The following is a 26,029-nucleotide window of genomic DNA, read 5'->3' on the forward strand; positions in this document are numbered from 1 at the left end:
CACAGTGTCTTCCCTCTCTAAATGTCTGTGTCCAAATTTCCCCGTTTTATAAGGACAATAGTCATGTTGAATTAGGGCTCACCTTAATGATGTCATCTTAAGTTGGTTCAATTGGTAAAGACCCAGTTTCCAAATAAGGTCACATTCTGACGTATCGAGGGTTGGGACATCAACATATCTTTTTGGGGAGAACACAGTCTAACCCATAACATTAATTGGCAATATGTATGGGTGTATTTCTGGATTGCCTGTTCTGTTCCATCTATATGTTTGTCCTTTTGCCAATGCCCCACTGTACTGCAGCTTTATAATAAGGATTGAAATAAAATAGTGTGAGTTCTCCAGCTTTCTGCTTTTTTTCTTACAGTTTTTTTTAACCTTTATTTTTGTGAGAGAGAGAACGTGAACAAGGGAGGGGCAGAGAGAGAGAGACACACACACGCACAGATTCCCCAACAGGCTGCAGGCTCTGAGCTGTCAGCACCAAGCGCATTGTGGGGCTTGCACACATGAACTGTGAGATCATGATCTGAGCCAAAGTTGGACGCTTAACAGACTGAGCCATCCAGGTGCCCCTCCAGCTTTCTGCTCTTTGAAAATTGTTTTGAGTATTCTGATTCCTTTGCTCATTTCCTTAAATTTTAGAATCAGCTTGTCGATTTCTCCAAGAATTCCTGGGATTTTGATTGGAATTATGTTGCATCCTTTCCTTGTTCCCAGTCTTAAGGGTAAAGCATTCAGTCTTTCATCATCAAGATGTTAACTGGATGGGCGCCTGGGTGGCTCTGTCAGTTGAGCGTCTTACTCTTGATTTTGGCTCAGGTCATGATCTCACAGTTTCATGGGTTTGAGCGCTGCATCAGGTTCTGGGCTTGGAATGTGGAGAGGGAGAGAATACTCACTCTCCCTCTCTCTCTGCCCTTCCCTGACTCTCTCTCTCTCAGAAAATAAATAAATAAATAAAAAGAAACGTTAACTGTAGGATTAAAAAATATTTTTAATTCTTTACTTGAAAGTACACAAACTATCAAAGCTCACTCAAGAAGAAAAAGATAATCTGAATCACCTTGTCTCCAGTAAATAAATTGTAGTTGTAAATCTTTCCACAAAGAACACTCCAGGGACAGAAGGCTTCGTTCATGATTTTTACTTAACATCTAAGAAGTGATATCAGCTTCTACACAAACTCTTCCTGAAAATTGAAGGGGAGGACTACTTTCCAGATCATTCTATAGCAAATATTGTCCTGATGCCAAAACAAAGGCATTACTAGGAAAGAAAACAGCAGATCATATGTCCTTCATCAACATAGATCCAGATATTCTTTTTTTTTAATGTTTTTTTTTTTTATTTCTAGGAGAGAGAGAGAGAGAGAGACAGCGTGAGCATGGGAGGGTCAGAGAGAGAGGGAGTCACAGACTGAAACAGGCTCCAGGCTCTGAGCTGGCAGTCAGCACAGAGCCCGACGTGGGGCTCGAACCCATGAACCGCGAGATCATGACCTAAGTGAAAGTTGGATGCTTAACCGACTAAGCCACCCAGGCGCCCCTACATCCAGATATTCTTAACAAAGTTTTAGCAAATTCATCCCACGATATATAAAAGGGAGAATGCATCACGATGACCCAGTGGGGTGAGCTTCAGGTATTCCTCATGTTCCTTTCAGGGGTTTCTTTCACCAACCCTGGGTACTTTCCTCATAAACATACTCTGACCAGTATTCAGATGAAGATTGGGGATACCTTCTGCAGATTTCTGGAGTTCTCGGCCCGTGCAGCCTCCCTTCTCCATGACTTACTCTGCTTTGGTCTCCGCTAGCCCTCCACTCTGTGTCCTGGGCCAGCCGGCAAACTATCCAGGTGGGAACTGGGGTGATTATTTGTTTTCTCTGCCTCAAGGCTCGCTGTACTGTGCTGCCTGTCTTCCAGTGTCTGAAAACCATTGTTTCATGTATTTTTCTGTTTTAGTTCAAGTTGGGAAAGTAAATCCAATCCTTATAACTGTCTTTGCCAGATGTGTAAGTCCATAGTTGGAATATGAAATGATTGAGTCACATTTTATTGTGTCATTAAGCCAAAATTTGATTAATTCCCCTAATGTTTGACATTTAAATTATTTTCACGTTTTTGTTATATAGATAATGCTGAAGTAAACATTTTCATGCACATACTGTTTTGCTTCTGTTGAATTGTTTCTTTACATTTCTAGGAGAATACTTACTGGATCAAAGAGTATGAAAATATTTATGGGTATTCCATTCCCAAGGGAACATACCAATTTACAGCAATTTATGAGTGAACTAATTTTCTTTTTTTTTTTTTTTTTTAGATTTATTTGTTTGTTTTGAGAGAGAGAGAGGAGGGGCAGAAAAAGAGGGGGACAGAGGATCCAAAGTAGGTTCTCTGTTGACAGCAGAGAGCCCAGTGCAGGGTCTGAACTCACAGCAATGAGATCATGACCTGAGCAGGTTAGGCACTTATCCAACTTAGCCATCCAGGTGCCCCGAACTAATTTTCTATCACAAAACTCGTTTTAAGCAGCACTGAGTATTTTATTTCATTATTATTTTTTTAAGTAGGCTTCATGCCCAGTGTGGGGCTTCAGCTTACGATAACCAAGATCAAGAGCTACACGTTCTACTGACTGAGCCAGCCAGGCACCCTGAGTATTGTATTGTATGGTATGGTATGTATGTATGTATTTATTTTTAAAAATTTTAAACATTTATTTATATTTGAGAGACAGAGAGCATGAGTGGGGGAGGGGCAGAGAGAGAGAGGGAGACACAGAATCTGAAGCAGGCTTTAGGATCTGAGTTGCCAGCACAGAGCCCGATGCGGGGCTCAAACCCACAGACCACGAGATCATGACCTGAGCCGAAGTCAGATGCTCAACCGACTGAGCCACCCAGGTGCCCCTGTATTTAAAGATTTTATTTAAGAGAGAGAGAGCGTGTGTACACGCATGAGCAGGCAAGGGGCAGAGAGAGAATCCCAAGCAGGGTTCACACTGTCAGTGCAGAGCCTGATGTGGAGCTCCATCTCACAAACTGTATCATGACCTGAGCTGCAATCAAGGGTCAGGTGCTTAACTGACTGAGCCACCTAGGTGCCCCTGAGTGTTATGTTTTAAAAAATAGTTTTATGGGGGTGTCTGGGTGGCTCAGTCAGTTGAGTGTCCATTTTGGCTCGGATCATGATCTCACAGTTTGTGGGTTTGAGCCCTGTGTCAGGGTCTGCACTGACAGCACGGAGCTTTCTTGGGATTCTGTCTCTCCCTTTCTCTCTGTCCTTTCCCTGTTCATGCTCTCTCTCTCAAAATAAATAAATAAACTTAAAAAATAGTTTATGTTTATGTACATATATATGTAAATACATATAATTATACCTAAATACACACACACACACATTCATGTGTGTTGTATATATATGAATGCTTCCACCACCAAAAGGTCTGATCTGCTTGGCTTTCTGTGTCTCAAATTCAAAACCTCCAAAGGATTTATTAGGCCATTTGGGGAAAGGCACTCATGCCTGGTCTCATCATGTTTGTCAATAGCTGTTGAGTTGTACGATTGGTCCATTTTCAGGCCTGTGTTCACCCAAAACCAATAAACTAGGCTCAGAGAGATGAAGTCACATAAATGTACACAGCTTCCCAGAACTATGTAGTTGGAAAAAGTGAGTAAAGGAAGCAGTTTCAAAAGTGTGGGGTTAGTGTGGTAGGGGGATTGCTGTCTTCCAGATACTCAGAAGAAGGGAGAATATGGCATAAATAAAATACCGGTTAGTTATTACCATGGCATGAAATGTGACTTTATTGATTTTTTTTCATTTGCTGTTGTTCACTCATTCATCTAATTTATCTAACGTGTTAGGTAAATGTTAATTGAGAGACTTCTGAGTGCCAGGGATACAGAGGGAAACAAGATGCAGTCTAGTTTTGTGGGGTCAGTTGGCCAAAAAAGAAAAAGGGGTAAAAATGCTATGAAGTAAGTGCTGGGATAGACTTATTCACAAGGCTTTATAGGAACACAAGGAGAGAATCTCACCTAAAGGCAGAGAGGAGACATGCAGGTATATTAGTTATGATGCATACAAATCACCCTAGAACTTGGTGGCTTAAAACAAAAATAATCATTTATTATCTCACAGTTTCTATGGGTCAGAAATTCATTAGCATCTCTGTTGGGAGATTGTGGCTCATGAGGGGAGAGAGTCTCTCATGACATTGCTGTTAGATGTTGGGCTGAAGCTGCAGTCATCTGAAGGCTTGGGACTAGGGGATCTACTCCCAAGGTGGCTCACTTAAGTGGCTTGAAAAGTTGGTGCCTCTCCATGGAGCTTCTTGGGTGTCCTCACAGCATGGCAGCTGACTTCCCCCAGAGCAGGTGATCCAAGAGACCAAGGTGGAAGCTGCAATGCCATTTATAGCCTGTCCTTGGAAGTTACACATGGTTACTGCTGCCGTACTGACTGGTCTCAGAGGTTAGCCGGGGCTCAGTGTGGAGAGGATCTACACAAGGGTGTGAATACCAGGAGATGGAATCATTTGGGGCCATCTTGGAGGCTGGTTACTACAGAAGGCTTCTTTCTGTGACAAGGTGTTGTTTCAGTCGAGTTGTTATGAGTAGGAGTCTACCTGACATAAGGAGAAGACTACTATACACTAAAGATTGGAGACATTTGGAGGGGCGCCTGGGTGGCTCAGTCAGTTGGGCGTCCGACTTCGGCTCAGGTCATGAGCTCACAGTTTGTGAGTTCGAGCCCTGTGTCTGGCTCTGTGCTGTCAGCTCAGAGCCTGGAGCCTGCTTCAGATTCTGTGTCTCCCTCTCTCTACCCCTCCCCTGCTCACGCTGTCTCTCTCTCTCTCTCAAGGGTAAAATAAGTGTTAAAAAAAAAAATTGACAGACTTAAAAAAAAAAAAAAAGAATGGAGACATTTGGGCAGCTGATAGTAGTAGACCAGCATCACTGTAGTGTAAGGTAGATGTGGAGAGAGAGGGGCAGAACCAGGTGGTGTAGGACCTTGTATTGTTAGAGAATGTGGCCCTTATTCTGGTGTCAGTTAAGCAGGAGATCAGGGATCAGATTTACATTTCAGAAAGATTATGTTGGCAGTAGGAAGCAGTTGGAAATAGGAGTCTGGGGCTTGGGAGAAAGGGTCCTCAGAGGAAGGAGTGGTTGTGAAGCTTGGACAGCACATGAGGTTGCCCAGGAATAGCTCTGAGTAAGGAGAGCAAGGGCAGAGGGTGGAGCCCACATACATTTTAGAGGTATGCTGAGGAAGAGAAGCCAATGAGAGAAACCAGTAAGAATCCCAATAGTTTTTTGTACCCTGCGTTGAGAAAAGTACTCAGATATTTTCCAATAAAATTTTTCATGTACTACTGATCATTTATTGTCTGATTTTATTTTTTTATTGAAGTTTAGTTGACATACGTTATATTAGTCTCAACCATACAACATAGTGATTAGACAAGTTGCACGTGTTACGCAATGCTCACTACAGGTGTAGCTACCACCTGTCATACGTCACTGTTACAATACCATTGACCGTGGTCCCTATGCGCTACTTTTCTTTTCGTCCCCAGGACTTATTCATTCCATAGCTGGAAGCCTGTAGTTCCTACTCCCCTTTCCCCCATTTTGCCCACCCCCTTACCTCCCTCACCTCTGGCAACCAACCATTTGTTCTCTGTATTTATGGGTCTGTTTTTGCTTTCTGTCAGTTTGCTTGTTTTGTTTTTTGGAGTCCACATAAAAATGAAATGTGATATTTGTCTTTCTCTGGCTTATTTCACTTAGTGTAATACCCTCTAGGTCCATCCATGCTGTCATAAATGGCAAGATCTTATCCTTTTTATGGCTGAGTAGTATTCCATTGTGTGTGTGTGTGTGAACAGTACATCTTCTTCTTTTTGTTTTCTTTTTTTTTTTAGAGAGCAAGCGAGCACATATGAGCAGGAAAGGGGCAGAGAGAGTGGGAGAGAGAGAATCCTAAGGAGGTCCCTGCGGGGCTTGATCTCACAACCCTGTGATCATGACCTGAGCTGACATCAAGAGTCAGACACTTAAGCGACTGAGCCACCCAGGCGCCTCAACATCATCTTTATCCTTTCATCTATCAATGGACAGCTGGGCTGCCTATCTTGACTAGTAAATAATGCAGTAAATATAGGAGTGCATGTATCTTCTTCAAATGAATTTTTTGTTTTCTGTGGATAAATATCTGGTACTCTAATTACTGGATCATATAGTATTTTCTTAATTTTTTGAGGAATTTCCATAGTATTTTCCACAGTGGCTGCACCAGTTTGCGTTTGCACCAATACTGCAAGAGAGTTCCTTTTTCTCCACATCCTCACCAACACTTGTTATTTTTCTCGTCTTTTTGATTCTACCCATTCTAACAGATATAAGGTGATATATTTCATTGTGGTTTTGATTTGCATTTCCCTGATGATGAGTGATGCCAAGCACCTTTCCATTTGTCTGTTGGCCATCTGTATGTTTTCTTTGGAAAAATGTCCATTTAGGTTCTCTGCCCATTTATTATTCATATTATTTGCCTTTTTTTGTGTTCAGTTGTGTAAGTTTTTTATATATTTTGGATATTGACCCCTTATTGGATATATCACTTGCAGGTGTTGTCTCTCATTCAGTAGATTGCCTTTTCATTTTATTGATTATTTGCTGTGCAGTAGTTTTTTAATTTTGTGTAGTCCCAGTAGTTTTATTTTTGCTTTTGTTTCCCTTACCTCAGGGGACCTATCTAGAAAAATGTTACTAAGGCCAATTTCAAAGAAATTACTGCCTGTGTTTTCTTCTATGGTTTCAGGTTTCACATTTAGGTCTTAAAGATTTTACTTTTTATAATTTTTTTTAATTTTTTTTATTTTATTTATTTCTAGGAGAGAGAGAGAGAGAGAGAGAGAGAGAGACAGCGCGAGCAAGGGAGNAGATCATGACCTAAGTGAAAGTCGGACGCTTAACCGACTAAGCCACCCAGGCGCCCCAAGATTTTACTTTTTAAAGCATCTATAGTAGCTACATTATCCTCCTATCTCCAGCCTTTCTTGGACTTCCCTGGCCTTGCACTTCGCCCTCCCAGTTAGTTGTTATCAGCAGTTTTCGGTGTCCTATCATTTTTTCACAGAGAAAAACAATCTTCAGGATCTCAGCCCCTTTCAAATACAAGTATTTCTGCTTTGGCTGGTCTCGGCTTTCGTGCTCCCTGGCAAATGGGTGACCCCCTCTGCAGTGTGGCAACCCTGCTATATTGTCAAGAAAACTAGAAGATCAACAGTGGATGAAAGATAGAATAAAATCTCCTTGATCTGTATCAAGAGCACCCCCTTCCTAACACACACAGATTTACAGTGACATCTGACAGTCTTTGCTTTGTGAACACAATTTGTCTTGCAGGAAATTGTAGAATTGGCAAACTAGGGAGAAATATGCTGGAGGCAGAGTAAAAAGATACCTTTAAGCATGTAAATTTAATTAAAAAAAATCCTTCTGTGGCACCTCAAAGTTGCTTGCATCGATCCTGTTTTTCAAAAGTTTCTTTTTGTCACACGATCCTGTTTTTCAAAAGTTTCTTTTTGCCTCTCAGTACCCGTGTGACAACAGCAGGGCATCTGGTGACGTGACTAAGTTCTTAGCTGCTTCCACCAGCTCCCAGATGGCTGCTTTCAGGAAGTTGCCATAGCGACCAGAGGCAGGAAAAACCTGCCTGCCCAGCTCGGCAGTATCACATCCGGCTCCTCGAGGAACTTGGAGACTCCAGGGCAGTTGGCAGGAGATGGGGCGCATGTGTGTTACTGCAAAGTCTCTTGAAAAATTTTTTTAATGTTTTCTATTTATTTCTGAGAGAGAGACAGCATGAGCAGGAGAGGGTCAGAGAGAGCGGGAGACACAGAATCGGAAGCAGGCTCCAGGCTCTGAGCTGTCAGCACAGAGCCCGACGTGGGGCTCGAACCCACGAACCGTGAGATCGTGACCTGAGCTGAAGTCGGACGCCTAGCCGACTGAACCCCCCAGGCACCCCTGCAGAGTCTCTTTAAAATGTATCTAGAATTCGACCACTTCTTTCTGGTCCCACTGTAGCAAAGCCAGTGTCATTCCTACCAGTGTCATTCCTGCCATTGCTGCCTCTGCACAGATGCCAGAGCTTTTAAAACCTAAGTCAGATTCAGGTTCACCTCTGCTCCGAACCCTGCTGTGATGTCCCAGCTTCCTGAGAATAAGATCCAAAGTCTGCACCCTGTCGGGCCCCCTGCGACTCCTGCTGTGTCTCCTACCCAGGTTTGCTCCTGCTCTTCCTTCCTGGTCCCCAGCCTGCTGGCGAATTACGTTCCTGCCTCAGAGGCTTTGCACCTGCTGTTCCTTCTGCCCAGGTCCCTTTTTTCCTTCTTTTTTAGTCTTTGCTCAGATGTCCCCTTATCCTCAAAAGGCTTTCCCTGACCACTTTATTATACATAGCCCTGCTCTTCTGTGCTCTCTATACTTTTACCTTGCTTTATTTTTCTTACAGTATTGACGTCATCACCATCTGACTCAGCTATTTTTATGTTTATTGTCCGATTCTCTAATGTAACAGCTGGGACTTCTGTTTTCACTGTTGCACCTCAGCCTTTAGAACCATGCCTGGGGGCGCCCGGGGGGCTCAGTTGTTAAGTGTCCGACTCTTGGTTTCTGCTCAGGTAATGATCTCAGGCTTCATGCAATGAGCCCCGCGCAAGCTGTCAGCGCAGAGTCTGCTTGGGATTCTCTCTCTCTCTCTCTCTCTCTCTCTCTCTCTCTCTCTCTCTCTCCCTCTCTCTCTCTCTCTCTCTCTCAAAAGAAAAAAAACTGGGTTGTGGCGGTGCTTGGTAAATGCTTGTTGAGCAAATGAGTGAGTGGGAGGCAAGCTAAGGTCAGAATCGTCTTCCTGGTCCCCTGAGTCCTCCACAGCCAGAAACCTCATTTCCTCCACTGTAAGCAATGCCCTCTTTCTTCACACTTTTTCTGTGCCTCTGGAATAAAACAACAAAACCACTACCTCTGTGGCATCAATGATGAGGGCGCTGGTGATGATCTAGCTGGTGGCTGTGTGACATCAGTTCAGCAGGCCAGATGGGGATAGCACGGTTTTATATGAGGCTACATTATTGCAGTCTATTTGGAAAACTGTACGTGGGTCTTTTCTAGGCTTATTTTCTTCTGTATAATTAATAGGGGCATCTACTTCAAAACATGTTGTAAGGATTAAATGATATGTTTTTTTTTTTTAATTTTTTTTTAATGTTTTATTTATTTCTAGGAGAGAGAGAGAGAGAGAGAGACAGCATGAGCAGGGGAGGGTCAGAGAGAGAGGGAGTCACAGACTGAAACAGGCTCCAGGCTCTGAGCTGGCAGTCAGCACAGAGCCCGACGCGGGGCTCGAACCCACGAACCGCGAGATCATGACCTAAGTGAAAGTCAGATGCTTAACCGACTAAGCCACCTAGGTGCCCCTAAATGATACGATTTTTTAAAATTCTTTAATGCTTATTTATTTTTGAGAGAGAGAGAATGAGTTGGGGAAGGGCAGAGAGAGAGGGAGACACAGAATCCGAAACAGGCTCCAGGCTCCGAGCTGTCAAGCACAGAGCCAGACGCGGGGCTTGAACTCATGAACCGTGAGCCGAAGTCAGACCAACTAAGCCACCCAGGTGCCCCAATGATGACATGATTTTAAAACTTCTCAGTCCCTTTAATGTAAAAATATGTAATGCTGTATCCAGCGTGAGATTCTGATTCAAGCCAGGCTCTGCATACCTGCCACACTGAAGGAGACGTTCAGTTCTCGTTACTGTCCTGAGGCAGAACAGACAAGCCTGGGACGGCTGACCTGGTAGGAAAGCGGCTTCTGCCATCTGGCTCTCAGTGGCGCTTGTCAGGAAGCAGCTCTCCCACTTGGGCAGCAAGGCCTCCTGCTGGGCATTTCGGCCCAATGTGGCATCGTCAGGGTGTGTCTGAGGCAGGAGTGGAGTTAGTGGCCAGCTGAGCTGCCCTTATGTGCTACAGGCTGACTCTTTTGCTGCCAAATTTGCAGATACATCTTTGCAGAGGACGGGTTTTTTTTTCACGTGGCCACCATGAGCATATGCTCAAGTGAAGGGCCCAAGGGGTGAGGTTTTCTCAAAGTTCCCTTTGCTTTTCCTTGTTTGCTTTTTCAGTCACCTGACCCTCTGGCCTACCAGGATTCTGTGGCAGAGAGCCTGGAGAAGTCCTGTGGGCCAGAACAGCAGTGGGCACCTGAACAACTGGCAAAAGCAGATGTTTCTTTTAGGTCTGGGTCTGGGTGAACATGATTTAAAGAACAGGAATGCAGCTTGCCCTAGAGTATTTCAGCCACATCTCCTCATTGCTACTTCCTTTTTATTTCACAGAGTCCAAGCCTTTCATTCCATAGTTGGAATTAAAAGTCTTCATATTCAGAAAAGTCTGAAGAAACCACTCCAGAACCTGCATTTCTGTTGAAGTTCAAGTAATAACTGATTCTTTTTAGATCTAATAGGAGCAGGTTAGAAATGGGAAGTTAGAAATTTAGAGGACACCCTAGTCAATGGCTATTTCTTATTTTTCAAAATTGAAACATAATTCACATGCTATAAGATTTACCTTAAAAAATTTTTTAATGTTTATTATTGAGACAGAAACAGAGCATGAGTGGGGGAGGTGCAAAGAGAGAGGGAGACAGAATCCGAGCGAGCCCGACGCGGGGCTCAAACCCACAAACCATGAGATCATGACCTGAGCTGAAGCCAAATGCTCAACCAACTGAGCCACCCAGGCGCCCCTAAAATTTACCATTTTTAAAATGTACAAATCAGTGGTTTTAGTATTTCTTACTGTTGTGCAAGTGTCCCATTCCCGAACATGTTTCCTCTCCCCAAATGGAACTGTTAGTGGTCACTCTGCAGCCCCACTGTCCCCTCCCCCCCAAGCTTGGCACTCACTGCCCTGTTTTCTACCTATGATTTTCCTCTTGTGGACATTTCACTTAAACAGAACCATACAGTATTCATCTTCTTGTGAGCAGCCTCCTTACTGGCCTCCCTAATGTTCTCTGTCTTCACTGATAGAGTCGCATGTATCAGTACTTCACATTCCTTTTTACGGCCGAAGAATTTTCCATTGTATGGACAGACCATACATTTTGTGTAGCTATTCATCAGTTGGTTTGTTTCTCCTTTTTGGCTTTAATGAATACTGCTGCTGTGAACACCTGTGTACGAGTCTCCTGGTAGACATGCTTTCATTTCTCTTGGGTGAATACTATAGGAGTGGAATTACTGGTCACCTGGGAACTCCATGTCCATCTTTTTGACAAACTGCCAGACTGTTTGCAACAGCAGCTGCTCAATTTTATAGTTCAAGTCCCACCAGTGATGTGTAAGGTTCCACTTTCTCCACGTCCTTGTCAGCACTTTGGCTTTTTGTGACAGCCTTCTTAGGGGGTGTGAGGTGGTATCTCATTGAGGTTTTTGACTTGCATTTCCCTGATGAGTAGTGATGTCGAGCATCTTTTCACCCCCTCTTTGGCCATTAACATCTCTTTTTTTGGGGAAAGGTATATCCAGATCTTTTGCCCATTTGTCTTTTTATTGTTGAGTCCTCATTTTTTGAGAGGACAGTAAAAGCGAGGGAGGCCGGGGTTTTAGCAGCAGCAGGAGAGATCTAAACTAGATTGCGGTCTCCTGGTTCCCAGCTGCAAGGCTGGTGAAGAATGTGGTAAAGCTGGACGGCCGGGTGACGTGGAAAATGTCAGTGCTGAGGCGAGTTAGAGGCACTGATCCAGAAGCTAATTTGTGTTCTGCTGAAGGGTTCCTCAGAGATTCTGACTTGGGGAAACTTAATCATGGAGGTTTGGGTGGTGGCTGGTTTCCTTTTCTTTCTTTTTGAAGAAATATTTGCCTGAGCCTAGGGCATCAGGAAGTGTGTATATAGGATTCCCTCATTTATTTATTTATTTATTTATTTATTTATTTATTTATTTATTTTTGAGAGAGATAGAGACAGCATGAGCAGGGGAGGGTCAGAGAGAGAGGGAGGCACAGAATCTGAAACAGGCTCCAGGCTCTGAGCTGTCAGCACAGAGCCCGATGCGGGGCTCGAACCCACGAACCGTGAGACCATGACCTGAGCCGAAGTCAGACGCTCAACTGACTGAGCCACCCAGGCACCTCAGGATTCCCTCCTTTAATAACAGTGGGAGCTGAGCAGACCCTGCCCTTGGCTCACAGAGCTGTTGAGAACATCAGTTTTGTAGCTTCTTTGGAATGTAGCCTCTCTCAGACGACATGGTCAGAGTAGGAGGCTTTTTTTTTCCAAGTGTGACTTTTCCTTCTCACTGCCCCTCGGCCAGTAAAATCACAGTGGTGAGTGGAAAAGATGCAAGAAAGGGCTGCATCAGAATGACTTTCCCCTCTGCTCTCCTACCAGGGCAGATGTTTCCGGACCAGATGAAGCCTGAAGAGCCTTCCAGCTGTACAATAATAGGCTAGGAAGCCTTCTAGGCGTGGATTTGCAGAAGATTGCCCTGCCTCTCTGCACAATGTCAGGTGGGAGGCAGGCCCTGGGCTGGAGATGGGTGAGAGGCTGCCCAGAGGGAGGGGAGGGTCTCACTCGGGAGGGCCCGTCCCGTGGAGTGGAAGCAGGACAGACCTTTGAGGGTAAGAGTGGGAGAAAGGAGGAGACGGTCCTGCAGGCCATCCAGGGTCACCACACTTTTCCCTGCTCAGGTCTCCAGGTTCCCCGAACCTCTTGTGCCGTCCCCTCCATCCATCCTGTAAATCCTCACGCTTGGGTGGAGGAAGAGGCAAGGGATGGATCTGGTTATGTTTTGTAACATGCTGCTTTTTTTCTTTTCCTTCCTCCAGAAAGTTGCTCATTTAGGTCTCTTCCCCTTCTCCACCATCTCACTTCGGATGGTGCCGTACCTCTACTGCTGGCGCTCTTGTTGGGAGTGGGGGAGATCCCAGCTTGAATTTTTACCCTGAATGCTCTACATTTTCTTCATTTCCTATTCCTGGTCCTCCTTGATTTTAGGAAGCCACACACCTTCTGCCAGTGGCCCCTTCTCAGCCCTGACTCCAAGCATGTGGCCCCAGGAGATCTTGGCCAAGTCCACACAGGTACAGCTCTGCTCCCAGGCTGTGGCCCCAAAGGGAACCTACTGCCTTAGACTTCCTGGGGGTGGGTAGCCACACCTCTGGGTTAACACAGACTCAGAAGCCACCAACAGGCATGGCATCTGAGCTCTGTGTCCTCGGGGACTCCATCCTGAAGTTGGAGGAAAAGTTGTATGGCACTGTGTGCCCAGTATTAGCAGGATGCAGAAATGCGTAAACTCTGTTTCTTAGCTTGATCTTACTGTCTTGGACCTCTGAGGAGAACAAGGAAAATGCGAGGCCAGTTTGAGAGGGTGGTGGTCCCTGTAGCTGAGTGATGACCACAGAGGCTTCAAGGAAGGGTGGCCTTCAGTCTGAGTCTTGAATGCCAGAATTTCAACAGGCAGCAATGTAGGGTGGCATTTTCCAGAATTTGTGGTACCAGACTTGTGGCTGTACAACTGACTCTTCCTCATCGTGGTTCTAGAAGGAAGAGTCGGCGGAGCAGCCGGAGTGCTTCTATGATGAGTTCGGTTTCCGCGTGGACAAGGAAGGTAGGACAGAGCCCCTGCAGTGTCGTCTTGCTGCCGCGTGTGGCTCACGGGTGGCTCACTTGCAGCTGTGACCCAGGCTCCGCCTGCTCCCGAAGCCACAGAGCGGCATGCTGTTAGAAGTATACGGAAACCTCTGCTTTTTAAAAATTTAGATCAATTTTATTGATCTTCACATATGATAATAAAAGCAGTAATGTTCATTTAGTGAAGTTGAAAAACACAGAAAAGTATAAAGATTAAAACAAAGTAACTCAAAATACCACAACTTAAAGATAATTGCTGATATTTTAATTTGTTCTTTTCCTGGTTGTGTGTCTGTGTCTGTATATACTTTTCATAACTAAAATTATGCATACATTTTGTATATTGCTTGTATAGCATTTCTTCTTTAAGATCTCTTTATTTTTTTAAAGTTTATTTATTTATTTGAGATAGAGCGTATAAGCGGGGGAGGGGCAGAGAGAGGGAGAGAAAGAATCCGAGGCAGGTTCCGCATTGTCAACACAGAGCCTGATGCAGGGCTCAAACCCACGAACTGTGGGATCATGACCTGAGGTAAAATCAAGAGTCATATGCTCAACTGACTGAGCCCCCCGGGCGCCACAGGACCTCTTTAAAAGCATATTTTTCCATGGCTGAATAATATGCCATTATAGTGGATTTATCATAACATGTTATAACTACTCTTCTGTAAGTGGGCCCTAGGCCATCTCCATTGTTTTCCATTCTAAACACACCTGCTGCTTCCCAGGTGGGCTGTCGGGAAGGCCGCTTGCCTGAACCCAGGCCGGCACCAGCGGTGCGGGGAGTTTTCTGGGCGAGACCGGTCCTCTTCAGGTTGCGCCTGTTCCAGGTCTGACATAAGTTTTCCTCATTCTCTGGTTTGCAGGCAGATACTTGGAAGTTAAAAGCCAGGCCTGTGAGGAACACTGGGCACTCTGTAGAATAATGAAAATGATGGGGACCACATTGAGAAGTGTGTTTATTGACACCCACCAAAGTGTACACTTAAAATTTGTGCACTTTGCCGTATGTATGTAAATTCTCGAACAGTGAAGTTTCGGAAAGCTGAGGCTGAGGGTGAGGCTTTAGGATGAGGAAGGACAAGGATCTCTGAGGCTGACGCGCCCTCATGTTGCCTGGTGGCCACAGGAGCTTTGTCGATGTTCACGCAAGCATTTCAGGGCCATCCACGGGCTGTCCACCCTCCACTGCTGCCTCCCCAGTGCCTTGAACAAAACCAAAGGTGGTCTTGGCCTCGTGGAATTCCCAGGCAGTAAACGAATACATACCGGGGACAAAGAAGAGCTAGGAAAAAATCCAGGGCTGTGGAGAAGAGGGGAGGTGGATGGTGTGTCAGGTGATGAAGGCTTCTTCAAGGGGAGACATTTGGCTGGGGACTAGGGGCAAGTGAGGCAGTGAGCAAAGCTGGGGGAGGGAATAAGGACAGAGGCCCTGAGCTGGCAGTGGATTTGCTGAGGAACAGCTGGAGCAGAGGAAGCAAGAGGGGAGCAGTAGGCGATGAGGATGGAGGGCTCAGGCTGGGGACATGTGGTCACCGAACCTCATAAGGCCTCTCGTCTGAGCGAGCAGAGTGATGTGGTCCAACTTGTGTCTGAGAAGGGGCACTCTGACTGCTGAACACCTTTAGAGAGGCAGGGGTGGAACCAGGTGAGTGAGAAGGCCGAACAGTGACCCAGATGGAAGTCGATGGTTTGGTCAAGAGCCATAGTCAGAGGTGGTAGAAGTGGTGAGAATCTGCCAATAGGATTTGCCTGTGGGTTGAATGTGGGGGCAGGTGGAGTTGGAGCCAGAGAGGCTTCTGAGATCTAAGCCTGAGCATCTGGAGAATGGAGACAGGGGGTCTTTGGATCTGGGAGGCAGGGGCAGGTTTGGGGGAGCAGTTAAAGAGCTTGCATTTGGGGCTGCCTGGGTGGCTCAGTTGGTTAAGTGTCCGACTTCAGCTCAGGTCATGATCTCCTGATTCGTGGGTTCAAGTCCCACATCAGGCTCTGTGCTCACGGCTTGGATCCTGGAGCCTGCTTCAGATTCTGTGTCTCCCTCTCTCTCTGCCTCTCTCTCGCTCGCACACAAATAAGACAGATGTTTGTCTCAATCAAACATTAAAAAAATTTTAAAAAACAAGAAAACCCCTAGCATTTGCTCATTGGGATGCTTGTAGGACATGTACCCGGAGCCACAGGAAGCTGTTGGAAACATGGCTCTGGATTTCAGTGGTGAGATATGGGCACCAGACCTAAAGCCCAGGGCCTGTCCCTGCTCACCACTGCATCCCCGGGCTCTCTCCTCGCAGACGGTGCCAACCCCGCTTCCGGCAAGCCGCCAGCTGTGTCTCTGATGGAGGAGCCTCCGCAGAGGCTGCGCTGGCAGGCCCACCTGGAGTTCACCCATAACCATGACGTAGGGGATCTCACCTGGGACAAGATTGCCGTCTCTCTGCCCCGCTCCGAGAAGCTTCGTTCCCTGGTGCTGGCTGGCATCCCACACAGCATGAGGCCACAGGTGAGGCTGCGAGGGACCTGCAGAGGGCCCATGGGCCTTCAGGTGTCCCACTGAATGCTCATGGCGCCCCCTCCTCAGCTGTGGATGCGGCTCTCCGGGGCCCTGCAGAAGAAGAGGAATTCCGAGCTGTCTTACCGCGAGATGGTGAAGAACAGCTCCAATGATGAGACCATTGCTGCCAAACAGGTGAGGCTGGGATGGCACCGGGGCCCTTCGGAAAGTGCTTTCTGGTCAGAAACTGCGCGTGGGCCTGCAGGCAGACAGTAAGCTGCCTGGGGCTATGGGAACCCACCCTCACCATTCCGTCCTTGGCAGGGGTGGCCCAGGAGAGCAGGCAGCCGTGTGGTAGCCCTTCCACCCACAGATGTGTGTCTGGGGCAAGCCCGTACTTCCCGGGTTCTTGTAGGCAGAAGGGACAGTTGTCAAAAAGATGACCAAACCTGGGTCACTTGGAGATTTTTAATTTTTAAAAAATATTTATTTTTGAGAGTTTGTGCAATCGTGCATGCACACACACACAAACGCGCCCACACACATGTGCTCAGGGGAGGTGCAGAGGGAGGAAGAGAGAATCCCAAGCAGGCTCCACACCATAAGCATGGAGCCCAGTGTGGGGCTCGATCCTCTGAACTGTGAGTGAGATCATGACCTGAGCCAAAATCAAGAGTCAGGTAGTGAACCGACGGAGCAACCCAGGCGCCCTCACCTGGAGATTAATAAAGATTTCCAGGCCTCATTCCAGATATTCTCATTTTGTAATTCTGGGTTGAGGCCCAGGGATCTGTAATTATATTTCTGTAAGTTCCCCCAGTGAACCTGGTGGAATCGGCTACTTATAAGCTGAGCTCTAATCCTGAAGGAAGCACATAAACTTTGACCCAGGGCGTTAGGCATCCTTCTTCTGGGTGAGAAACCTGCCTGGGGTTTGTCCTGCCCGGAGGTCTCCCAGCTTCCCTCACAGGGTGTGCCTTAGGTGTCACCAGTGTGGTGGGTGCGGGCCTGCATCTCACAGGGGCTCGTGGGTGGGCTGCTGGCAGATCGAGAAGGACCTGCTCCGCACCATGCCCAGCAACGCCTGCTTCGCCAGCGTGAGCAGCATCGGGGTGCCCCGCCTGCGCAGGGTTCTCCGAGCACTGGCCTGGCTCTACCCAGAGATCGGCTACTGCCAGGGCACAGGCATGGTGAGCACAGCCCAGAAGGGGGGGCGGGGGTGGGCGTCCCCGTACACCAGTGCCATCCTGGGAAGCCGGATGGGCAGTGGGGCTGGAGGTGGGGTTCCCCGTGGAGGGCCGGGGCTGCCAAGTATGTTGCTTCCAACCCTGAGGAGAGCCACGTGGTCTGTGATGGGAGCCCCAGGCGGGTGCCGCCTCTGATTCCCGTGGAGACCCAGGTAGAGGCCCCTTGTCCGCCTGCCCCGGCCAGGTGGCTGCCTGCCTCCTGCTGTTCCTGGAGGAGGAGGACGCTTTCTGGATGATGTGCGCCATCATCGAGGACCTGCTCCCTGCCTCCTACTTCAGCACCACGCTGCTGGGGGTCCAGACAGACCAGCGGGTCCTGCGCCACCTTATTGTCCAGTACCTCCCTCGCTTGGACAAGTTGCTCCAGGAGCACGACATTGGTAAGGGCCGGCACCCACCCTCTTCTCTGGGGTCGGGAGTCCTGCGATTCCTGCTCAGATGTCACAAGTCTGGGGCCACCGGATGCAGCCAGCAGGGGACAGGGCAGCCGGCTGCATTGGGAGGAAAAAAGGTGCCCGCCCACCTGACGACGGCCAGCCCTGGGCCCAGCACACAGTCTCCATCGTGCTCTCTTTCTCTGACAGCCTGTCTCCCCCCCTCCCCCCTCGGAGCGGGCAAGGCTCTTGCTCTCTGGGGGCCACCCTCCAGCTTCTCCCCAGCTTGCGTGCCTGGGAACATGCCCCCTTTCAGGCTGTCCTGCTGGCTGTGCTGGCCGTCCCCGGTCCCAGCCACAGGCGGCTGCTGTGTGTGTCCACAGAGCTGTCCCTGATCACGCTGCACTGGTTCCTCACGGCCTTCGCCAGCGTGGTGCACATCAGGCTGCTGCTGCGCCTCTGGGACCTGTTTTTCTACGAGGGCTCCCTGGTGCTGTTCCAGACCACGCTGGGCATGCTGCGGCTCAAGGTGCTGCTGCGGCCCCGTCCCTGCGGGGGCTGGACGCAGATGCCCTGGCGCCCCTCCTCCGGGGCCGAGTGGGCTTCAGCCTCCAGCTTCCTGTAGTCTGAGCACTGGTCCCTCCTGAGAGGCCCACAGTGGGGCGGGCTCTTCTGGGGCTGGCACGCCTGGCGTTCCACCTGAGGACAGTGATCAGGATCGGCTCGGGGGCCTGGCATCTGGCTGTGACGCCCCTCCCCTCACTCCTTCCCTCACACGGCTCAGGAGGAAGAGCTGATCCAGTCCGAGAACTCGGCCTCCATCTTCAACACGCTGTCGGACATCCCTTCGCAGATTGAGGACGCGGAGCTGCTGCTGGGGGAGGCCATGCGGCTGGCCGGCTCCCTCACGGATGTGGCCGTGGAGACGCAGCGCCGCAAGCACCTGGCCTACCTCATTGCGGACCAGGGCCAGCTCCTAGGGACCAGTGCCACCACCAACCTCTCGCAGGTGGGCCCACGAGGAAGGAGGCCCTGCCTCGCCCCCAGCGTGGGGGTCCTCGAGGAAGCCCAAAGTGAGAGAGGCTGCAGGGAACCCACCAGCCCTCCCTTGCTCTGCAGCCCCCTCCCCAGTCCGGCACCCAGGGCCTGGCCCAGTCAGACCACTGCTGTGGAACGACCCGCTGCCCTTGGCCTTCTGTGCATCTCTGCCCTGACCTGCCGTTTGGGTGTAGGGCAGGCCCAGCTTTGAACCGACTGCATTTCTGATGCTCAGAGCTGGCCGCAGAGGCCATTTCAGAGGACGTGGCACGAGTGAAATGTCGGCCCCAGGAGGAACACTGTTAGCTTCCGCCACCCCCGCCACTACCACTGATCCGCTGACCCACTCTCCCTGCCTGCAGGTTGTGCGGCGCAGGGCCCAGCGGAGGAAGTCTGGCATCACCTCCCTGCTCTTTGGTGAGAACTGCCATGGCTGCCGGCGCCAGGCTGGGTTCAGTGGCTCCTTCCCCACCTGCGAGTTCTGGCTCATTGGCGGCTCCCAGTGCCCCAGCAGGGCGGGGTGGGGGTGTAGACTGGGGGCCTCGGTCCTTGGACCCTCACACGGACCCTGAGCATCCTTGGGGGGTGGGGAGGGGATGCTGGCCAGGGGCCACGACTGCTAGAGCTCACTGGGGCTCCCAGGGGAGGATGACCTGGAGGCGCTCAAGGCCAAGAACATCAAGCAGACAGAACTGGTGGCAGACCTCCGGGAAGCCATCCTGCGTGTCGCACGCCATTTCCAGTGCACAGACCCCAAAAACTGTAGCGTGGTGAGTTGTGGGCTCGACTTGGGGGCTCTCCCTCCCCGGCCCCATCCTGAGGTGGCAGAGGCCTTGGCGAGGAGGCACCTCTCCTCAGTGGACCTTTCTGCCGCTTGGGCAGGAGCTGAGCCCGGACTACAGCATGGAGAGCCACCAGCGGGACCACGAGAACTACGTGGCGTGCTCACGCGGCCACCGGCGCCGGGCCAAGGCCCTGCTGGACTTTGAGCGACATGACGACGACGAGCTGGGCTTCCGCAAGAACGACATCATCACGGTGCGTGGGCACGTAGGCGCAGCTTCAGCCAGAGGTGGGGAGCCTGGCAGCGGGGAGCGGGTGACCCCGGGCCGCCCGGGGCCCTGTCCCTGCTCCACCCACATGGCTGCAGGCACGGGGCCTGGGCAACCGAAGCTTTGCTTCCTCCTCCCCGCCGCCTCCCGTGCAGATCATATCTCAGAAGGACGAGCACTGCTGGGTCGGGGAGCTGAACGGCCTGAGAGGTGAGGCCTCTGTCTGGAGGAGGGGCGGGCCGGACGGCCGAACTGGGAGCCCTCCGGTCGCCCTCGGCCTCAGCAGGAGCCGGGCTTCCTCAGCACGCGGGCCAGGCCTCACACGGCCCCACGGGGCCCTGCTTCTCCCACAGGCTGGTTTCCAGCCAAGTTTGTGGAAGTCCTGGATGAACGGAGCAAAGAGGTAAGACGGTACACCAGGCGCGGCTGCCCCTGGGAGCTGCTGCTGCCGCCTCGACCCTGGTGCGTGCTGGCCGGTGGCAGTGGCAGTGAGGACGGGGAGCGGGTGACTGGCCGCAGGCGTGGGACCGGCGCCTCTCAGACCCTGCCCCCCACTGTCAGTACTCCATCGCGGGGGACGATGCTGTGACAGAGGGGGTCACGGACCTGGTTCGAGGGACCCTCTGCCCAGCTCTCAAAGCCCTATTTGAACACGGGCTGAAGAAGCCGTCCCTGCTCGGGGGTGCCTGCCACCCTTGGCTGTTCATCGAGGAGGTAAATCGGTGCCTGGACCCACGTTCCCGACTGTCCTTTTCCTTGAGCCCTTCCTTGGGCCCTGTCTGGCCCAGGAGCTCATGGGGTGGCAGCGTGTACTGGGTCGGATCCTGTGGCTTTGATCTGGTACCTATCCTGGTGTCCCTTACACTCACCTTGACCCCCAGGCAGCAGGCCGGGAGGTGGAGAGAGACTTTGACTCGGTGTATTCACGCCTGGTGCTGTGTAAGACGTACAGGTAACTGCCCAGCTTCCTCCTGGCAGGGTCTCCCGGCAGCCCCCACGGACCGGGGGGGGGGGGGGTTGTTGCGGGGGAGGGCACAGCCTGGGCCCTGCAGGCCGGCACAGCTCTAGCTCCTCCCTCAGGTTGGATGAAGATGGCAAAGTCCTGACCCCGGAGGAGCTGCTCTACCGGGTAAGCGGGGGAGGGTGGGGCGGGCCTCCTGGGTTGGCAGGTGGAGCCACCTGAGTGACAGCTGGGCCCCCCTCAGGCCGTGCAGTCTGTGAACGTGACCCATGACGCCGCACACGCACAAATGGACGTCAAGCTCCGTTCCCTCATCTGCGTGGGACTCAAGTGAGTGTCTGCCCGCTGTGGGCAGTGACCGTCCTGTCAGGCGAGTGGTGGCCTGGGCTGTGGGCCTGTGGGGCGGCGGGGTGCCTGTGAGCTGGACAGACAGGGCAGCCGGGGTGACTCCCAGAGGTCTTCCTCAAGTGCGAGACCGGCCATCGTTTTGTGGGCTGGGGAAGGCACAGACTTCAGCAAGGTGACCGGTGAGGGGGCTCCCCAGAAACGAGGCCCCCATAGCAAACTAGGGAGGGGGCACCCACCTGAGGGGACCTCGGGCATCTGTGAGGCCCAGAGCTGGGCCAGGGTGAGCGTGGTTTCTAGATTCGCCACTTGGCAGAGGGGGCGACCTCCAGGCTGTTGTGACCCAGGGCAGGGTGGGAGGAGGGGTGGTTTGTGGAGGCGGGGCTCCCCGAGATGAGCTCAGAGCGAGGCTGCGGGCTTCACCTCAGGGCTGACCGGCGGGGCCGAGGCCCCCGTGCAGCAGGTGTGGCGGAGTCCGACGCAGAGGGGAGGAGCCGGGGCAGGGGCCCCTGGGGACGGTGAGCCCCCCAGTGTGTGTCTCAGTGCGGAGGAGCCGGAGCCAGGCCATTCTGCAGGGGCCTGGCTGAGAGGGACGGTGCAGGGAGAGCAGCTGGGGGTGGGCGGCCCACTCTCGCGCCTTGTCCCCAGCGAGCAGGTCTTGCACCTGTGGCTGGAGGTGCTCTGCTCCAGCCTGCCCACCGTGGAGAAGTGGTACCAGCCCTGGTCTTTCCTGCGCAGCCCTGGCTGGGTCCAGATCAAGTGTGAGCTCCGGTGAGTCCCCCGCCCCTGCTTCCGAAGGCCGGCCCCGTGGCCTGGGGTGGGAGACGCGGGGGCAGCGCCGACCCGAGGGAGACTGACGGCCTCCCCGCTCCCTTCCTCACCTCCAGCGTCCTCTGCTGCTTCGCCTTCAGCCTCTCCCAGGACTGGGAACTGCCTGTGAAGAGAGAGGTGGGTGGTTGGGGTCAGGCCTCAGCCCCGCAGCCTGCCCTCCCCTCTGGGGGGCGCCTGGGGTGGGGCGGGCTAGGCAGCTGTGCCGGCAGATCGCCCCAAAGCTTCCTGGCTGGCGGGAACAGGGCCCGTGGGGACCCCGAGTGCCGGCGTCCCCCACACGAACCACTCTGGGCCCCGCCACCTTGGGCCTTCCTTGCTGTGGCTCTAGCGCCCCTGCTGTGCGCCCGTGACGGGGACTGTCCCTGTGTGCAGGAGGAGAAGAAGCCACTGAAGGAAGGTGTTCAGGACATGCTGGTGAAGCACCACCTCTTCAGCTGGGACATAGACGGGTGACGCTCTTCCCACGGTGGCCGTCAGGACTGCTCCTCCCCCAGCCTCCTGGCTACTGAGCAGCCCCCTCCTCCAGCAAGCAGGCAACAGCATGGTCCTGGCCGCTCGTGGGCCTGCGCTGGGATGGGGTCTGACGTGGCCCAGGCACGTTCTAGGCTGCTGGGTCAAGGGAAAGGCCCTCGAGCTCTGGCCGGGCACCAGGACACGCAGGACACCACCTGGGGGCACCTAGGAGGGGCACCGGAGGACAGTGGGAGGCAGGAGCAAAAGGTGGGGCGTGGCCTGCTTCTCCCAGTGCTNCGTTTCCGTGTGTACCGACCCAAAACCTCGTGAGGAGGTGGCGAGCCAGCTCCGTTGTGCCAGTTTGTGCTCAGGAAGGGGATGGGGGTGGCCAGAGGCTCCTTGGCCTCTTTGGTTTGTAAATAAAGTGTGTCTTTCTTTGGGAAATCACCTCCTGTCTTCTGTCCAGCCAGGGCCAAAGAGCTGTATGTCCAAGGTTCTGTCCTTCCCGGAATCGTCTAGAAAGCCTAGGACCCAGCCATGCCACCCACGTCTTCCGTGGATTGAACAAAAATGGACCAAAAAGTCAGTGTTTTTGTTTTTATTTTAAAAAAGTCCACACAGCTTCCCGACCTCTGTCCCGGCACTGGTTTGGTGACTCCATCCCTGATCCCATTAATGAGAGAGACAGGCCAGAAGGGAGGCTGGGCCCCAGGGCAAGAGGAGGCCTCGGTTTGAGGCCTGACCCCCTCTCCCCACCTCCCATCCTAGGGCCATGGCGGCTGCAGTGAGGCAGCGGGACGGAATGTGGGCGGGGGGCCAGGAAGCACCTCTGCCCTCGTGGCACTAGTGTGGAGCGGGGCACAGGTGGGGCACAGGCGGTGGCAGGGTGTCTACATGTCAAACACGCGTGATGGGGCTGAGGAAGCCCAGGAGGGGTGGTCTCCGGGCCCTTCTGTGCTGCGCACAGGATGGGAGGGAGCGCCAAGCCACCTCCCAGCCCCCAGAACTATATGTATAGATACGTATGGCGATATAGAATATAGAGGTATATACACCTGTACAGAAAACGTTTGCCACCGTTAAATGGTTACACTACACCAGGACACTAAAATGGCAAGGGGCTCCCCTCCCAGAAGCCTGGGACCCTGGGTTGGCATCACGGGGAATGGGGAGGTAGAGGCCCAGCTAGTTTCTTCCCTCCCACGAAAAGGGGGCTAGAAGGAAGGAGAGTCACCCTGGGCCTCACCTGCCTGAGCGAACTGCAGCCAGGCTGCACCTCCGACCTCACAAAAGGAGGTCAATAGAAAGGGCCTGGCCTGTCTAGGCCTCCTAAACCCCGGGGCTGGACCAAAGCTGCTCCTTGGCGAGCCCGAGCCAGGGGGCGGCACGGCCTGCTCCGGCCCCCCGGGGCGGGGAAAGCAGGGCCTATGATTGTCGGGACTCGTGACCACAAAGAGGCGGGACCAGGCTGAGCGCTCCGAGCTCCCCAACTTCCAGTCCCCTCCCGTCCTGGCCCTGCAGCCCGAGAGCTACAAGCAGGAGTCCCAGTGGAGCTGCAAGTCGTGACCATCGAGGAAGTCCGTGGAGAAGAGGCTGGGGGCGGCGGGGCCGAGCGGGGCCAGGCTGAGCATGGGGCCGCCCGACGACAGCTCCAGCCAGTCCATGCTGTCCAGGTGGCCGTCAGCCAGGTCCAGGCCCACGCTGCTGGGTTCAGGGGCAAAGTGCAATTCCGAGGTGTCCATGGGTGAGGGGGGGTGGTCCAGGATAGCAGAGCTGCTCAGCATCTGGCTGTGGAGGTCGTCAATGAGGGAGAGGGGCTCTGGCCCCTCGTGCCCGCCGGTCAGCAGGGGCAGCCCCGTGCTGCTCTCCAGGAAGTCCTCCAGGCGCCCAGGGAGGGCAGGGGAGCCTGAGGGAGGCGGTGCGGCCTGGGGGAGCTCGGCGGAGGGTGGGGACGGCGCGGCCAGGGGCGACCCGCAGGTTGCTGTCGAGGGGGCCTTCTCTTTCCCTGCTAGGGATGGCGGTGGCTCCTTGAAATCTGCTGAGATTTCTGCCGAACAAGAAAGTGAACGGATGTCAGAAACCAGGCCTGAGTAGGACTTCAGTCGCTGGCCCGACTTTACACAAAAGTTAACTCCCCAGTGGGCTGAAGGTCTACATTCAGGAGCTTAAACTACAAAACTTAGAGGAAAAGGGGAAATCTTCATTGGATTCAGGAAGGATTCTTGGCTGTGACACCAAAAACAAAGGCAACAACAATACATACACTGGACCACATAAAAATGCAAAACTTCTGTGCACTGAAGGACACCACCATCAAGAGAAAAGGCAATCCATGGAATGGGAGGAAATATCCACACACCACGTATCCGATGGGTCAGAGCCAGAACGAAGAACTGCAGCTCAACCCAACGGAAAAAAAGGCAAAGGACTCCACAAGATCTGCAAATGGCCCGTAAGGACAGGAAAGATGCTCAGCCTCGTTAGTCACTAGGGAAACACAAAACTGTAAGGAGACAGCATCTCAGGGCGCCTGGGTGGCTCAGTCGTAGGTTAAGCGTCCAACTCTTGATTTTGGCTCGGGTCATGATGATCTCCTGGTTCGTGAGATCCAGCCCCACATTGGGCTCTGCGTTCTCAGCGCAGAGCCCGCTTGGGATTCTTTCTCTCCCTCTCTCAAAATAAATAAACTTAAAAAAAAAATAATCGGAAGCAAGCATTGGTGAGGATGGTGAGCGATCCGGACCCCTGTGCTTGGCTGGTGTGAATGAAAAGGGCGCAGCCGCTGCGGAAAGCCGTGCAGGCTAGTGCGCCGGTGTCCACAGCGGCGGTCCTCACAACAGCCAAAGGCGGAAACAACCCGTGTCCGTCAGTGGACGAGCAGACGAGCACAGTGCGTTCTATCCCGACGGTGGGCTCTCATTCGGCCATCAAAAGGCAGGCGATTCTGACACCTGCTACGACACGGGTGAACCCTGAGGGCGCTCTGCCGCGTGAAGCAACCGAAGGACAGAATACCGTAGGATTCCACTGACACGGGATCCCTAGGATAGGCGAATTCAGAGCCGGAAAAGAGAACAGAGGTCGCAGGGGAGGGAGTTACCGTCTACTGAGGAGTTACCGTCTACTGAGAAACAAGTGTCAGTACAGGATGACGAGAAAGATCTACAAACGGATGGTGGTGACGGTTGCACGACACTGAATATATTTAATGCCACTGAGTTGGGCATTTAAAAATTATTAGAATGGCAAATTTTCTGCGTAAACCAGGCCTGCTCCTGGCCCTCTGGGCACCCTGACCTCCCCATGTCCGTCTCCCCCGCTGCTACCACAGGTGCTGCTGCTGCCCCCCCCCCCCGCCGCCATTCAAATGCCTTCCCTGGGCATCTGCGCCATGGCTCTGGCCAGTAGTGTGTTTCTTGGGTGGCAGGCAGCACCCCCAGCTCCCTTTCTCTGCCATCTCTGCACTGCTCGGACCCAAGGCCTGGCCTCCTCCCTCTCTGCTTCGGGCACAGTCTCGGTT

At 52.1% G+C, this 26,029-nt stretch overlaps 2 protein-coding genes across 3 annotated transcripts in view; one reads left to right on the forward strand and one right to left on the reverse strand.

Moving 5' to 3' along the window:
• Positions 1-2,664: 2,664 nt before the first annotated feature.
• On the forward strand, positions 2,665-22,793 carry SGSM3 (small G protein signaling modulator 3). 2 transcript variants are annotated; one of them, XM_077757928.1, is made up of 21 exons: positions 12,473-12,591; positions 13,079-13,164; positions 13,628-13,694; positions 16,009-16,217; positions 16,296-16,403; positions 17,255-17,398; positions 17,640-17,835; positions 18,213-18,358; positions 18,614-18,838; positions 19,230-19,284; positions 19,510-19,637; positions 19,750-19,905; positions 20,075-20,129; positions 20,273-20,322; positions 20,481-20,633; positions 20,801-20,871; positions 21,000-21,048; positions 21,125-21,210; positions 21,874-21,996; positions 22,113-22,173; positions 22,429-22,793. In XM_077757928.1, exons 1-21 carry the CDS (start codon positions 12,585-12,587, stop codon positions 22,507-22,509), a joined length of 2,256 nt encoding a protein of 751 aa, XP_077614054.1. In that variant the 5' UTR covers positions 12,473-12,584; the 3' UTR covers positions 22,510-22,793. The 2 variants fall into 2 exon arrangements, with proteins under 2 accessions (XP_077614055.1, XP_077614054.1); XM_077757929.1 differs by lacking the exons at positions 20,801-20,871; positions 21,000-21,048; positions 21,125-21,210; ... (1 more) ...; positions 22,113-22,173; positions 22,429-22,793 and adding an exon at positions 2,665-2,685 and having other exon boundaries at positions 20,273-20,606.
• A 306-nt stretch (positions 22,794-23,099) lies between these two features.
• MRTFA (myocardin related transcription factor A) overlaps positions 23,100-26,029 on the reverse strand; it is a 99,182-nt gene continuing 96,252 nt past the window's right edge. The window contains 1 exon segment of the mRNA XM_077757930.1: positions 23,100-24,556. Within this exon segment, the coding sequence (XP_077614056.1) occupies positions 24,039-24,556 (518 nt within the window). The 3' untranslated portion in view covers positions 23,100-24,038.

Source organism: Crocuta crocuta, unplaced genomic scaffold (genome assembly GCF_008692635.1).
Source record: "Crocuta crocuta isolate KB4526 unplaced genomic scaffold, BGI_CrCroc_1.0 scaffold143, whole genome shotgun sequence".
In the NCBI taxonomy this organism is placed as follows: domain Eukaryota; kingdom Metazoa; phylum Chordata; class Mammalia; order Carnivora; family Hyaenidae; genus Crocuta; species Crocuta crocuta.